General features: G+C 35.6%; 2 protein-coding genes across 2 annotated transcripts in view; one reads left to right on the top strand and one right to left on the bottom strand.

The window, feature by feature from the left end:
- Window positions 1-328: 328 nt before the first annotated feature.
- On the bottom strand, window positions 329-10067 carry LOC105195365 (RIB43A-like with coiled-coils protein 2). The gene is made up of 8 exons (XM_026130933.2): window positions 9472-10067; window positions 7964-8306; window positions 6417-6557; window positions 6101-6270; window positions 5424-5664; window positions 2430-2657; window positions 1681-1787; window positions 329-557 (listed from the first exon to the last, which is right to left on the bottom strand). Exons 2-8 carry the CDS (start codon window positions 8087-8089, stop codon window positions 416-418), a joined length of 1155 nt encoding a protein of 384 aa, XP_025986718.1. The 5' UTR covers window positions 8090-8306; window positions 9472-10067; the 3' UTR covers window positions 329-415.
- A 1869-nt stretch (window positions 10068-11936) lies between these two features.
- LOC105195268 overlaps window positions 11937-16934 on the top strand; it is a 65232-nt gene continuing 60234 nt past the window's right edge. Inside the window, 1 exon segment of the mRNA XM_011160633.3 lies at window positions 11937-13112. Within this exon segment, the coding sequence (XP_011158935.2) occupies window positions 12671-13112 (442 nt within the window). The 5' untranslated portion in view covers window positions 11937-12670.

Raw genomic sequence — 16934 nt, 5'->3', positions numbered from 1 at the left:
ATTATACATATATCAGCATTTTTTATTGTTTAAAAATATATTACAAATGCTGCATAATCATACCTGTTTATCAAATACGATAATTTATCGGCTGTGAATCTTTATCAGTAGTAGACCAGTAAGCTTTTACATTACCCATATTGGATAATATTTATTTTTTTATTAATTGCGCTGAACTAAATTTTGAGTTATAGATTAAATATTTTATTAGAATAATATTAATTAAAACTTGAAGAAAATATTTATAAAATAATTAAAAAATCTTAATTACGCATCGACTTCATCGATATGGCAGGTATTGATTTTATCGATCTAAGAAAAAGAAAAGTTTGTGAAATTATTTTTTATTTATTTAAAATTTGCATCGACCTTTTGTCCTCAAAAAACACATTGCACATGAAAACTGCGATTTTATTCAACGTGTTCCTTTGTTAAATTGCTCGTAGAAAGCAGCGGTCGGTTGATTCTTGTAAACAACACGGTTCAGATATTCTTGATGCTGCTTCTGCTGCTCGGCAAGCCGCAAATTCTCTTTCGCGATTTTCTTGTTGAGCTCCCTACAAAAATATAATCTAGCACTTAAAGCATTTACATATTCAAAAACACGAATATCAAGGAATTTTTAAACAAATTAAAAAAATAATCTCTTTTGACGTGTAAAGAGTATCCCAGACCACTCACACTTTTTAAAATAAAGAGAATCTCAGTATATTATAGTACTTTTCATTACAGATTCAGGTTGCACGTAAGAAATTAATAAACTTTTGTCACAAACATTTTTTCTGACAATATATTTACCTTTATTAACCTTTTATTTAAATTTACTTTTTTATATTTATTATACTTTTAACATTCTTTTACAGGAGGCATTTCCAGAAAAAACGTGTTTAATAAAAATTTCTTTTTTTTTACGTGCAATCTGAATCTGCAATAAAAAGTTCATTTAAAAAATTTAATATTCTGAATAATCCATTTTCAGTCAAAGCCGATAGTTAAAAATCACCATTCAATCGTATTTAATTTACTTATAAAAATTTCTGAGATTCTTGATAAAAATCACTTCTCTTTGTTTCAAAACTCTTGAAAAAAAAAGTTGATAAACTTGTTTCAATAAACTGATTACTGATCAGTAACTGATTATATTTTGTCAGTTAACTGATAAAACATCATCAGTTACTGATCAGTAATCAGTTTATTGAAACAAGTTTATTAACTTTTTTTTCAAAGGAAAGAATGTATCGAAACACCTTGTATATTATTAAAATAATATAATTACAAAATACATTAAAAAATGTCTTAATACAGGGTAGTTGTTAAATACTCTAAAATTTTAAGGAATCATTCCTTACACTAATTCAATACAAAAACTTCTCATATGGCCATATGTCGGAAACGGCTTATAGTTTCAAAGAAAAAGAAAAATAAGGAGGAGGATAAATTTAGTTTTTTCCAAAAATATCGAAAATCTCTCGGATTATTTTGTTTCCTTTAAACATATACAAAGTTTTATAATCCGAGTAGTTTTCGAAGATTTTAGAATTAAACCGTTTCGAACATACTGTCATATAAAGTTTTCATATTGAGTTAATGTGAAGAATCATTCTATAATCTTTTTGAAGTACTTAACGACTACTCTATATAAACCTTAGAAGAAACATTAAGTATAAAGTTAAATCTTACGATTTTCTTAGATTTAATTCACACTCATATGAGAATGCGATTTGAAGGTGCGAACCCATTAAATGATCCCAATCCTCGTTGATGCGTTTGTCTTCCAGTTTGATTTTCTGAAAAGATGAGTTATAGATAAAAGTTTCGTCGCGTCTCTAAAATTAATTTGAAGACGTCAGTATAATTGAAATATATTATTACATCTTTTTTATTTAAAATTTTTTTAATGTGTGCGTCATCATGAATTCATCGTGATGTCATTCATGACGCACCCACACAGTTTTTGTCCGCAGTAACCGTTAGCGCCTATTGTTGGGAGATGATTACATATCTGATTTGCAAAACTTTACTCTGGTAATTTTTCGCATCACAATCTGATCATTGAAAAATCCACTCATGACTTAATGTACCTCAGTGCTTAATAAAACGGAGTATAACTCCATAAGTTATACTCCGTTTTATTAAGCACTGAGGAACATTAAGAAGCATTAAGTCGTGAATTAAAAATGCCAATAAGGCACATTAAAAACGGATTAGTAGAAAAAAAAAACAAATAATGATAAATTTATACTTCTACTTGTAAGTCGTGAGACACAGAAATAAATTATCGAAATTTTAAAGCCACGGTAGTTGCAAAAGAACAAAGCGGATACTTGAAATTGTGTGATACTTAAAAGTTAAATTGAACGGCTAAAGAGAAGTAGGTCGTCGACGGGGTTGTCGATACGACAAAGTGCAACTCCTCCTCTCATACTAACACGAATCTCTTCCATTTGTTGCAGCTGAGCATCCCTGAAGACCTTCAACTCGTCCGCAGTCATGCCCTTGTATCGGTCCACCAACGGCCTGCACGGACCGCGAATGCTCTCGGCCTGTTCCCTAGCCTCGGTAAGGAAATCTCCAGTCACGTGATTATAGATTTCCGCTTTCTTGTCCTCCTCGTCTTGAACGGCTTCGCAGTGACGGCGATGCTGCTGCTCCTCGGCCTGCAATCGAGCGGAAATGAATTCCGCGAAACCATCGCGAAGCGTCGCGGAATAAGAGCCAGGGACGCGGTCGTGAACCGGTCGAGGGGGAAGGGAACGGAATTAATGCGGGTCAGAGCACAGGGAGAGGTAGAGAGAGAAAGAAAAAAAAAGAGAAAGAGATCGACGGCACTTTGTTGTGGTTATCGGGGCGAATTATCGCGGCACTTTGCGCGATGATGTCACGAGGTTTATTCATCGACCGCGACAGAATCGCGTAGGCGACTTTTATATTATATCCCGCGGCGAAACTAAAATGCATGCGGACTGCGCGAAAAAAAAGTCGCGTCGTGTCTTTTGTTACGTTGTATGCGTGGCGGTTTATTATTACAAGCGCTTTTCGATCGCATTTATTTTCTCTCTCTCTCTTTCGAGAAAGTTAATACGGCAGAATACGCTTACAACATCTGAAAAAAGAGAAGCCTTGTCTTGCAACAACGGCAGTGGCGTAAATTATTTTAAATTTGATCTTGCAATCCTGCTCACGCAGTTTTATAATTTAAAAATGCACGACATTTTGTTCAAGGATGCATGTGGCACATTACAAAATATCATTAAAAAATTAAAAAATTTCCTACATTACTCTACTATTATATTTGAGTATCTGTGTAAAATTTGAATGAACATAATTCTTTCATTGGTTTAAAGGTTATTTGATTTTTAAATAATTTAACAGTATTGAGCTCAAGGAATTATTGTGAATTATAATCAACACGAAAATTAAAGCGTCACCTATTCTGACTTCCCAAAAATAAGGCGAAATTCAAGAAAGTCTAACTTCGTAAAATATGATCGAATTGAAATGTTCAAAAAACATTTTACAGCTTAAAATCTCAAATTTTGATTGATAATTCATTAAACGACTTATTGATTGTTTACGAAGTTACACGGATGCGATTTAGAGTATGTCAAATTTCAAAATTTTATACAAATTTTTTGCGAAACTCCACTGAAGTAAAAATATATATATTTTTTTCGAAAGAATTTGCCCTTTAAAATGAGTCCAGAAAGATTAAATTAACGCTGAAGTACAACCATTTTTTGCTTCAGTGTGGAGTAACTCGGTAAAAAAATCGCACAACACTCGTCGGGTGCGCAAATTAAAGATAATGATTCGCGCTTTCAAATGTTGTAAATTGTATTTGTATGCGATTTTTATTTCATACCGTGAAACTTGGCAAAGTTTGTAAAAAATTTTGGGATTGACGCATTCCCATTTGCATTCGTGTAGCTTCATAAACTACAACAAAAATCAGTAAATTGGTTAATAAATTGCAATCTTGAAATTTAAAACTAAAGATTTTAAACTGTTTTTTTTTTAACATTTTGTTACGATTATTTTTTACAAAGTTACACTCTTTTAGTTTATTTTTTTGGGGGGCAGGAGGTCAGAATAGATGATGCTTTAATTTTGGTATCGAGTGTAAATACAGTAAAGGTAATGCTAATGTAGAATTAATACCAGTTGTTTGTGTGTAATATATAACTTATTCAATAAAATTAATAATGTAGACGTTTTTGGTCCTATGATTCGGACCAGTCTCATTACAAGTTATTACAATTTATAACGATAAATTATTCACTTTATTGATTAATAAGTTATTAATCATTATACATATTACATACGAATAATTAGTGTTGGATCTATATTGGCATTACATATTTTATTTCATTTTTCATTTACTTTTGATTCTTATGCAAAACTGCATTTTGTAGTATTTATTTGCAAATTTAATGAGGAAGTGGTAATACAAATTAAATCAAATTGTTTATACATACAATTCTCATAAATATTCGTGCAAAAGTTTATTTGAATTCAGTCATTGTTTAAAAGTGATTTATCGAAAAGAACGCAGCAAAACAAGGTCATTTTCGCTGCATTATAAATCAAATCTCTCGTTCTTTTCTTTCTTGCAACTGCGCTAAAATTTGAATATTTACGATCAAATTTTTTATCGTTGAATAGAAAAAAAATAAACTTTTAACTTTTGATCAATTTTAGCTGGTGTAGAACCAAACATCCTTTAAAAAAATGTCGAACTAGCATTTATGTATATCATCTAATCGAGTCTTCAACAAATTTAGATTTTCTTGTAACATAGCTTTCATATGTCGGGCACCAGACCGGAATTTTCCTACGAGAGGTCCGACACGAAAAAGGAGGGCAGGCCCCATTACATTTATTAAATCGGAGACGAGCAGACAAGCATGTTCTAATGTGTCAACACCATCATATCAGAGTTGTAACGATGCTCGAATCGATTGCTTTATTTGATACAAGTGGGCGTGCATTCAAATATAGATGTGTTCTTATCCCCAATCGGACACGATCAAAACGTTTAGCCGGCTAAAAAAGCCCCGCTCTTTCCGCGAAGCGGCTCAACAAAAACGTTACCCCTCTCGAGCATCCATCTTGCTCGTCAGACTCTATTTCCATTTGCCTGCTACCTTCGTCCGGAGATCAAATCGGTCAAAGGAATCCATCTTTTTGCCGGTAACGGCGAGGGCAAAAACGGCAGAGAGTCTCTAGACAGCCTTGCGAAACGCGAAATGGCAGCAGCTGCGGTTGCCGTTGATTGCACGCCGCTCGGAATGCAACTAAACATCGTCTTGAAGGTCATACTAGGTTGATTCTATCGAATTTGTTAAATAAATGGAGTCTCCCGTCTCCCTTCCCGCGTCGGACCTAGATCAAAGGGCGCGAATAGAGAGAATTTTCCCCTGTACCAGAGCGCGATTAAACGTCGCCGTGGCTTCGTTCAGCCTTCGCCGGCATTCCTCCTCCATCCGCGCCAGCGTCATCGCGCGCTGATTCCTGGAGAGGACGACTTCCTGATAGGTGTCCTCGGCGTCTCGCCGTGCCCTCTCGGCCGCCTCGCGCTCATCCTTCTGCCTTTGTATCCACCAACGCATCTGCTCTTTCTGCGCCTTCAGTCGCACGGGAAGATCGCGATCCTCGCCCTCGAACCTGCGCAGCCGTTAATATTTCATCGTTCCTCCTCTCTTCCGCGCGGCGCGGCGTTACGCTCATTACCATTGCGCCAGGGTGAGCAGGCTGCGGGGGTATAAATTATTATCCGCGCGAGAATCTTTCGCAACGAGCGCGCGAGAGAGAGAGGAGAAACATCGTTATATACCGTATACGCACAATAGTCACGGTTTAGAGATCGCAGAGATTTAATTCCTCCAGCTCTTCGGCATCCCTATATTACGAGGATCTTAATAAAAAACGGAAGAGTCATTGGGAGAGAGAGAGAGAGACGCAGGAAAAACGAAGTAACAGAGTTTCGCAAGCGCGCTTGCGCTCTTCTATCTGAAAAGTCCGAGATAAACCTCTCCGGGAGAACCTTTCTCCCGGATTGCACCACTCATTGTTAGCTGTATTAATCAGACTATTTACGCACTTCTGAGCGGACGCTGCTCCCAAGCGCGGATCATCACCGTTGTCGTCTACGCGCGGTGGAAGCGATTTCTTTAACGCCTCGGGGTCGTACAGGTCATAATCCCGCCGGTCCTCCGCTCGCTGATGCACTCGCCGGAAGGACTCGACCTCCATGTTTATCCTTCGTCTTTCCTGCGAACAGGCAAACGAACCCGTACCTCTCGTACGTGCGCGTTCTTCACGTTCGCGGCACGTGACACCGAAATCGCCGAGTGCCAGCTCGAGTATCGAGCGAACATTCCCGCGTAATTATCGGCATTGACGGCACACTCCATTACCTCCTCCTGCCGTCTCTCCAAATGCGCGGCGTGCTCGCTGCTGCGAATGAGAGCCTCGTCCAATTGACATTCTTTCGCTCGTTCCCACTCGCGCTGCTGCTTCTTCTCCTCGACTTGTTTATCCAGGAACGCCTTGTCTATCTGCAAATGTCAGGGAAACAATCGCGGGAATCCTATCGCACTGGAGCGAGCAACTTCCCAGACGTCAGGTCAATCAAGCGTCGCGTTCTCATCAAATGACACACTCTCTCTTGTAGAATTTATAAATTACGGATATTCTGATGAAAAAAATTCTCGCACGTAATATTATATCTCGTAATATGTTTTAGAATTTTTCTCATAAAATGTTTTAGTGTTTTAAACAAGATTGTGCGAGTTAATATATTTTTTTAATTAAATTATGTTAATGGCTTATAGAATTTATTTAGTTATATTGAAAGTTACATAAATAGCTAACCAGTTAAAAGTTACGTTAAAATTAAATTCAATTAAAAATTAAATTTGAAAGCTTTTATTCACATTAAATTAAAAATTTGTAAGTATTTAAAAAACTAGATTATTCAAAATAATTATAATATGGATCATCAAAGAAATTTAATATTTATTGTAAATTAAGTTCACATGAAATAACAAAGAAATATTATGTAGAAATGTATTTTTTCTTTTACATAGATACATTTTTAATTTAGAAAAAAAGTAATAAGTTAAAGTTTGTGTTAGTTAAAGTTAAAAATAAAATCATTTAAAATGAATTAAAAGTTAATGACTTTTAACTTTATTATTTAACTTTTTAACTGGTTACTATCCAGCTCTGATTTTACACTTATAAAGATTTAAAAAAAAATATCTTGAGTTTTTTTAGATTTCATAAGTTTTTTTCGGAAATTATTAAATGAAAAATATTAGAAATTTTTGAACATTCAAAACTCATACACGGAAAGAACAATTTGGTTGAAATATCTAAATATTTAGCTGAATACTAAATAATTATGAATTACGGATATCTATCATATTCAAGCATGATAAGCGATTCTGCAAAAAATTTTGATATTCTAGTAATTAGTTTGAGAGTCCGACTTAATTCTTTTGATGACCCAACAAAATTATTTTTAAATATTTAAATTTAGATACTTAGCTAAATTTTTAGATATTTCAACAAAACCGCTCTTTCTGTGTAAGTATAAAGAATTTTAAAAAGGATGCAGACTTTTTCTGCATTTTAAAAAAATGTTCCAATTCATACAGAAAATCAAAGAAATTTTTAAAGAAATTAATAAATTGTACAGAAACTGTGGAACTTATATAGAAATTCTCTGAAATAGACAAAGAATTCTAAGAAAAATTTTCACCAGAATATCAAAGAACAATCAAATACTTATTTAAAGATCACTTTCTTTTTTTTAATCAAAATCTCAATTAATTAGATAAAATCAATAAATGGCAAGTTAATAAGAAAAATGACAGAATTAAAAATTAAAAAAAAATTTGATCTAAATAAAAGTTTTAATAAATGATAAAGAATCGGAACAATCGGAACTGGATCTTACCCCAATTTTTCTAACGCGAGGGTTAAAGATGCGCAGTTTCCTCTCTTCTTCGATTTGTCGTTTGCGTTCTATACACGCGGCGATCTTGAGATCCTCCGGAGTGGCGCGTTGTTGAAACTTAAGCATTTTTCGGACACTTTTCGCGGAGAATGAAAAGCGCGGTTTTTCTTTACAACAGGGAGGTTACACGTGTAAGGTTGAAAGCGTGAATATATCTGAACTTTTCAATCTGTAATCGAACCTGAAGTCTCGCTGTCGAGTCTCGTTACCATGGAGAGTTTGCCCGGCTCAGGAGGGTAGTTGTGGGTCGTTGTTTACTACATACGCAGCCGTTAGATTCCAACTGTATAATGCACAGTGTTCGTTTAGGCATGTAATGTAAAGAGGGAGAAATAAAGTTATTCTGCAACATATATTATTTGTAGCCCGTATATTTATGCAACGTGTGGAGGAAAGTCGCCAATACTGACATCTTATTATGTTTTTGGATAATATTACTTAAACAGAAGTTAAAAATAAAACTTTAAAAGCATAAATGCAAATTAAAAAGTGCCTCTTATCAAATGACGTAGCAGTTTTTATAATACTATTATATATATTGTAATAATTAACGTTTTTGTAATATAATTCAAAATGAGCGTCTGAGAAATTGGGTCCCAAAACTGGCACCCCAGAGTAATAGCAATAGCACAATTCAGACACGGTTCCGTAGGGAAGAAGATAACTATAAAATAAATTGAAAACTAAATAATAAAATATGTTTTTATTATAAACGTACCATATGAATTACAGGTCTTTATTTCTTTAATTATCTAAGCGGACCATGTTTTTATCGGTATTAATATAGTGCAATGTTTAATTTCTAATAAAACTGAATGTTACTTTAGAAGAGGTGGGCGACTTTTCTCTATTATTTGTCCAATTAAGATTCAAATAATATTTTAGTTACACTCGCGAAATGTCCATTCAAATAAAATTAATTATTAGGGGAGAAGACTCGTTAAGAGAATAAACTTCGGAAGAAGAAACTAGAGACCCTGTAACGAGAGTCCACGTAGCGAAGCGCAAAATATAACAAGTCAATTTTATCGTAATTTTTAAAGTTTGTTCCAAGAACGCTCCGAACTTCGACAACGTGAGTTTATAACTTCCATGAAGTCCGCTTCTGCGAGCAAGTGTATCGTTTTCTGAATCTATTAATTTCTCTGCTTGACGGGCGCTTCTCTTCGACGACTCTGTCAAGTTCCCTTATATTCTTTTTAATTACTGCGCGATCAAAACATGATAATTTGAATGTTGTCGTCGAGCGAGGTTCGATGTTTGACTTCGCTCCCGTGATTATTTATCTGTCGAAATAATAAAAAAAAAAAGAAATGAAGAGAGCTGATAATTATTCAGCTGTTACCAGAGACATCCGTGCGGGGTGTGTCACGTGGGCAACAGCTGTCGATGGTATAAACATGTGTACTGTATCATTATCTGTGTTGATTTCGTGAAATCCATCTTACTCTCTTCCGTTACGCACGCTGCGCCGGTTCAATTTGTCATCGTATTATTGTGGCGACACGCACGATAACACACGCGGGCAGGGCGGGGGGACGTGTCGATTAAACATTTTAATTGGGTTAACCGTATCTCTGTCGCCGATAAAACGCCTCGCGGTTCTTACGAGTCTGGAGGCCACAAGCCGCAGGGTCGCGTAACCCCTGTCGCATTTATTTGCTTAGAAAGCACAATAGAACGGTAACGCGTATTCATTTAAATTAGCCGATTCCTGATTAAAAGCGCTGATCGAACTGCGACGGATTTTGCGACGGAAACGTTTTGGACTCTGAAACGTACAAAACATTTTCGTATCTTATAGTGAATTGTTTGGACTTTGAAATATCTTCTATTCCTGGAAGAGGTGCGCGCATAGTAACGAAATTGTTTGATTAACTGGAGCAGCGAGAAGAGTTTGCTTGACATACTGACAATTCTACGAATTGCTGAATAAATTTCTTCTTCAATTATTCTTAACCGTTTTACTTTAAAAATTAATTAGCATTTTTTATTGTAAGTTTCTTTAGAAAAGATAGGGGAGAGTTGTTGAATTCGATCTTTTGAAACGTAACTCTTTAATATTTTATACTTTATATAAGCAACATTTGGTAACAAAAATAAAGAATAAATATATAAGAAACAATATAGACAATAAATGTAATAAGTTTTATTTTGTTTTGTGCATACTGTTTTGTGTACTTTAGAAAATCAGAAATATTTAATGTAATTTTTTTATTAATTTGTATAGCTGATATTAATGGTAATTATGTAATTTTATTTTTAATTATTATATTTTTATAAAAGAAAGTTTGTTTTAGAATATTTTACATTTATTGTATATTATTCATATTTACAATTATTGTAAAAATTAAATCGACTTTTATCTTTATCAAGTTTTATAAATCACATCACAAATTTTATGGTAATATAAATGATAGTAAATATAAAATTAACAAGTAATTGGCAAATGAATAGTAAAACTAATAATTGTTATGAATAATAATACGTCAATTACAAAAATAAATTCAAAGCAGTACTATTTTAATATTTCTTAATAATTGAATATTTGATCGTTATTTTGATAAATGATTAATAAGTATTAAGTAATGATTCTTTATATTTGTAATTACTTTAATTCGTAAATTCGGTATTTTTGAATATGATGATTTAATAGTACAGTTTTAAAAGCTCCGTTTTTTTCCGAATTTTTAAGACTATATTTAAAATCATATTATTAAATTCTTTCAAGAAAATTTTATATTTTTGCTTATATGAAACAACGAATTGTTAAATTGTTGATTATTTTTTTCTAAATCATATCTTTCGCAGCATGTTATAGAAAAGGTTATAACAAATTAATTTGTTATTACTGAAACGTTTAACGTATCAGTAATAAATGTCTGAAACTTAAAACTACACTTTAAATGAGTCCAATAATGACTCAAACTTTAAATGAGTCCAATAAAACAGCACCAAATACGAAATATAATGAAAAATTTAAATGATGCTTATTTGGCAACTCTTCCCTGTACAGCAGGGAAGTTTTGGTTTTTAGAGTTTTTAAAACTTATTTGAGTCAATCTATAATTTCTGTCGAAATTCGAGTAATTTATTTGTGATTTTACGTGCCACGTAAAATACGAAAAACGATCGAGGAATCCGAATGTGTACTGACAAGATAAATTGAAACAACACGTTGATAAAACGCGTCAGATTTTTTATTTCGAACTGTAGAAAATATGTTTAAAGAATGAATTTCCATTGGATCGTCTGAAAGGTCATTAAAAGAGAAAGCTGTCCCGATCATTTTGACGGGCGGCGAGTGTAGGCCGGAAGTGACGCTCGCGGAAGGCGGAACGAGCGGGCGAATCTCGGATCAGTCTCGCTTAATTAATTCCGGGACGAAGGCGATGCACGCGCGGCGATGTCCGATCTCGTCGAGATCGATCATCCGCGCGCGTTCACCGGCGGAGCGCGGACCGTGAAAACGCCGTTGCAATTTTAATCACGCGAAAACCGCGTTATACGGCGCGATCGATCGATATGGGAAAACGTATAGTTAATCCGGCGAGCCCGCGAGAGAGCCTCTCCTCCCTGGATTCCGAACCGCCATGTTCGCGAAGGGTCGCCCGCCGAGGTCGGGCGCGGGACACGAGTGACGTTACGTGTCCCGTTCGTCGGCGAAAAATCGCCGTTGACAAACAGACTCGGGCGAGCGCGATAAGAGAATCCTCTCCGCGTCTCCTCGCGTTCGCGGCAATTTGCGCCGCGAGTATCCCAGCCGTCGCAATATCGCGCGGAGAGGGAGAGGGAGAGAGTGAGAAAGAGAGAGAGAGAGAGAGAAAGAGAGAGGGAAGATGCGCCCGCAGCATGGCGAGACTCTCGGGCGCCTGCGTGGCCGGGTGACGTCATTAGCGAACCGGGCAGCTCGTCGTACACCAGACACTCAGTCTCGCCTCGGCAATCGAGGAGATCGTACGTATAGAGTTTCTCCCGTGAGATCGCGTATTCTCCCCTACGGCAGCGAGCGACCGTCGCGGGAACTTGACGCGCTCGATCGACACCGGAATCGATCTCGATCGCCGACGACGCTCGTCGGCGGAAGGAGTCCGGAAAGCAGCTCGAGCGGAGGACGCGAGCGTGCGCCCGCGCGCGTCCGTCTGACTAAATCGCGCCGGTCGTTCACCCGGTGTGCGCTACTACGAATATTCTTACGCAACGACCCGATCGGAGAGAGAAGGAAAGAGAGAGAGAGAGAGAGAGAGAGAGAGGAGCGAGTGCAGCGAGTGTACGCGCGCGCTCCGGAGGAAAGTTTCTCTCCATCCAGCGTTCGAAGGGGAGAGCGTTTTTCGCGACCGGGAAAGTCGGAGAGAGGAGGAGCGCGCGGAGCGAGAGGGCCGCGGACGCGCGACACGTGCGAGCGACCCGCGAAGGGATCGAAGGCCGCGGTGCGCGTCTCGCGCGGGGATGCGCGCCGCCGTAGTACTCCCGAAGTAGGAGACCGCGAGAGCGCGAGAGGCGACTGGCTGCTGCTGGGCGGCCCACCTTTCCCGCGGGGTCCACCCGGAGCGGTGGTCCCGAATGTGACGACGCCACCGCATCGCCGTCGCACCGACGACCGGACTCTGTTTGCTATGCGCTCCGGACTGCGTTTGCTATGAAAGGATGAGTTGTTCGGTCAAGATCTCTTGCGGCAAGGGCTGGGGCGGCTCGCAGCAGCAGCGCAGGATCGGCTCCCTCGCGGAGGAGGCGGTCAACTGCGCCGGCCACCAAGCCGTCCAACCGACGGGCGGCGCGACCTCGACGTTGAGCTCGACGAGCGCGACCAACACCACCGCGACCGCCACCGTCACCGTAGCCTTCAACAATCCCGTTGTCATCACCACCAATACGAATACCATCATTACCACCGCTGCTACCGCTGCCGCCGCTGCCACCACCAGCGTCAGCGTCATCGGGGCCGGTAATCAGAGGGTGGTCCCACCACGCCCCGTCAAGTCGATCGCCGCGAAGAAAGGGGAGGACACCACAAAGTTGCTGAAGTACATCGACGATAACGTCATCGGCAAGAACGGCACGTTCTTCGGGCCGTTTGGCCGCAGGAAAGGTCAGTGATCAATATAGTAGACCGTTTCGCCACCCTTCCTCCTCCCCCTCCTCCCTAGGTGTCCATCATCCCCCCAGTCGACTGCGTGCATGGCGGACGCGCCGAGAGTAGTGTGGGATCCACCGACAATCGTTTGGGAATCGTCAGGGTACAAGTTAAATAACACGGCGCGTCACTCGCCGCCTTATCGTCTCGTCTCGTTGCTCGACTCGAGCGGGACGTTCCGTCTTTGTAGCGAATCGTCGGGATGATTGGCACCCCCGACGAAATTGAATACGCCCGTTCCCCCAAGGTCGTAGATAATTTCGCAGGGAGATTTTTTTTTTCGGCGTCCCGGAACGCGATTATCGCGCTCGGGCTTATCGGAAAATACTTACTACGTCTAAATATTTTTATTATTTTTTACATATCATATCATGCGCTCGTCTTTATCACGAAATTAAATATGATTGTATATACTTATCTGTATGATAAGTAATGATAAAATTAAATATTATTACGCATATTATGTATGTACATTTTCTATTTTTACTACACTGAGAAAAAAGATATACTGAAAAACATAAATTTTTTCTTAATTTTAGTAAACCATGTGTTTGCATATAGCTGTAAACGCACTTTTCTTAAAAGAAAGGATTATATTTATTTATTTGTAAATCTTTATTGTAATCTTTTTTATTAAGCAAATCACACACTAATTAGAAATATTATTTTATGCCATACAGTCAACGTTTATTAAAATGTAAATTTTATTTTTTATAAATTATTAAATTTCCAGAAATACTAATTTAAATTTAAAAAATAATTTTTTTATCAAGTAAATCATAATTTGCAAAAAATATTTTATACGTATAATAAATGTTCACTTAAGGTCTTAAAATGATGGTTTATTAAAGATTATAAAACGTATATTATAGTGTTAGTGTTTATTGATTTTACCTGAAATTAGATATTTTAATTAATTTAATGTTGGGTATATTATCTTGAAAAAATATGTTTACTCTAGTAGAAATGAATCCGAGAACTTGGGATTATGAATCTCTTGCAAATGCTATTTCTTCAATAAAGACATGATGTGCTGTTTGTTTATAATAAACAGTATACTTTATTGTTACAAATAAAAAACTCTTGGTTCTAGTCGTATATATTAACTTCAAGTATACGTTTTCTTAAATGTAATAAATTGTTTTGAAAAAGATTTATCTCTTATAAGTAATTTATTTATTATTTTCGTAACTTTGAAAACGTTAGTTTAAATAACTGTTTATCAAAATGTTATTATTTTTGAAATTGAAAAATTCAAATTCAATATTAAAAAAATTTATTTTTTATATTTCAACTAGTGTGAACTGACAAGTATACATACAATAATATAATATTAATTAATAAATATAATCTGTAATGTATTAAATATCTAAATTTGATTTAAATAAATTTTTTATCAGAAAATTATTTTTTAATTTTAATGTTTACTATAATTAGGAAAAAAGTTGTATGCACTGAAAAAAAGTTTTTTTATGTTTAAATGTAAATACATTTATTTTAACATTAGTTTCTTATTTTAAATAAATATTGACTAATATGAAATAATCTGTTTTTAAACTTAGAAAAAATTTTTTTCAATCAAGAAAATGATGTTAAAATAAATATGTTTACTTAAACATGAAACATTTCTTTTAGTATATTTCAAATATTGCTTATTTAATTTAAATTAAAAAAATCTAATTTTAATGTTTACTGACGTTAAGAAACTTTTTTCTCAGTGTAGTTATTTTTTTATTTGCATTTCAAAATGCATTAATTGGACCATTCTTCCATTGGAATAAGCTTTGAATCGACATTCTTACTTACTTCTTTTAATTAACAATTTATCGGACTTCCATAATTATTTGCAAAAAAAGAACGGGATGGAATTGTTTTGAATTATGAGTAATATTTTAAGAACCTTGCATTTAGGGAAAAAAATATAAATACAAAAAATACATAAAATATAAAGATATATAAATAAAATATAAATATAATATAAAATATAAATATAAAATATAAATATAAAATATAAGATATATAAGTAAAATATAAATATATAATAAATATACTGTAATGATTACGAATTGCTTGCTCGTTTGTTTACACAATAAAAATGCGATTGATCTTTATTAACTTGCTACGAAGATTAAAGAAATAACCATGAGTCATCGATAGATATCGTAAAAACGTGTCGAACTTCAATTTGGAATTGATATGACTTTCTGATTAGGACTCAAGCGCGCGCGTGCGAGTTGGAGTAAGTAAAGTGGCGAAGTCAACGATGACGGAGAATTAGCTTCTCGAGTTATGTCGTGGCGTAAGCCTTCGCCCGCTCAATTGGGACACCCTCCAAGTGTCGCTCGCGCGTATACCTTCCGTAATTCGATACTATCCCACCAGCGCGATGGTAGCGCCCGAAACCCCTGCCGTGTGCTCCGAAGTATCCTCAATTAAGAGCATAAAGTCGTGTATTTTTAGCCGCCAATCGATCGGCCCGCGGAAGATTTCCTGGTTAACCACTGATCGGATCGATATCGATCGCGGCTTCTTCCGCCGTCGAAAATTTTCCCTACGTCGCGTCGCGTCATTCCGCGCGCTTGTTCGTTACCTCGCCATTCCCGCCCTTTTCCACGAACGCGTGTAAACCGAGCGCTATATATGGTTACATTTCTAATTAACTTGAGGTATCTCTTGAAGCCTGTTCGAGAATGTTTCGCGTAATTGGGACACACAACGTAATTGGCTCACACGTGGACCCAACCTTTCTTTATTTTCTATGATAAAAATAGTGAGTTTGCGTTAAAAATAAGTTCTCTACAGAATAACATCGTAAGAAGCCAAATTTATGACATAAAAGATGATAAGAACGAAAGGAAATAATATCAAACATTTCGACGATCTTTTTGTCCGTTTGATTGTAATTGGATTTCAAACACTTTTTAATCTAATTTGATTAATTAATTAAAATAATAATGATAATATTATTATTATTATTAATATAATGTGCAACACTGTTAAATTATAAAGCTGACATTGCATAGGTTAATTTCACAATGTATTATTTATTTATTCTATTAAGCTGGACAAAAGTATTTCTATTATTTTATGTTACACATGTATATTATTTTTTAACATCAAATTTAACATTTTGAAAGGATTTCAAAAAAATATTCTTATTTAAAAAATTTAATAATTATAGCATTTATAATTGTTATATTATATTATTTATTTTATAATATTTATAAACAAATCCCGGACTTTTGAAGTTAACCTTGTTATTAATTCTTATTTTTATATGTACCAAAATACGCTTAAAATACGGAAATGATCGGAACCTCGTTTTACCTCGTATTCGTGTCACATGAATATTGTAAATAATAATTTTATTTTTGTTCTCAGATTTTTTTATATTCTCATATGTAAATTCATATTCACATATTTTTCCCAAAATTTATTGTCTGAACTTAAAGTTAATACGTAAAATGATATGATATACGTGATATGAACACGAGATAAAACAAGGTTTCAATCAAATCCGCATTTTAAGCTTTTGAATGTAAAAAACAGAGATTAATATCAAATAATAAAGTAAACTTCAAAGCTAAGATAGCTCAGGATTTATGAGTTATCCCATATCTATTTTCATAGATATATATATAAAAGATGAATAATATAATTATTAATATTTGTTAAACAAGAATGTCTTTTTACATAATTCATTTTTTCAAATTTGCATTAAAAAAATAGTACATGTAACATAAATAATCATAAAACTAAGGAATAACACTGGATATT

This window comes from Solenopsis invicta, chromosome 5, assembly GCF_016802725.1.
Source record: "Solenopsis invicta isolate M01_SB chromosome 5, UNIL_Sinv_3.0, whole genome shotgun sequence".
NCBI lineage: Eukaryota > Metazoa > Arthropoda > Insecta > Hymenoptera > Formicidae > Solenopsis > Solenopsis invicta.
Note: the sequence above shows the minus strand (reverse complement) of the source record. Positions and strands in the feature narration are given on the sequence as shown.

Bases quoted from the DNA above. Each gene is read 5' to 3' on its own strand.
- LOC105195365 (XM_026130933.2), bottom strand. From the start codon at position 8,089: ATGCTTAAGTTTCAACAACGCGCCACTCCGGAGGATCTCAAGATCGCC. The intron at 2,658-5,423 runs GTACAGGGGAAA...GCTCGATTGCAG, and splicing joins CGACGTTTAATCGCGCTCTG to GCCGAGGAGCAGCAGCATCG. The intron at 558-1,680 runs GTAAGATTTAAC...ATATTTTTGTAG, and splicing joins GAATTAAATCTAAGAAAATC to GGAGCTCAACAAGAAAATCG.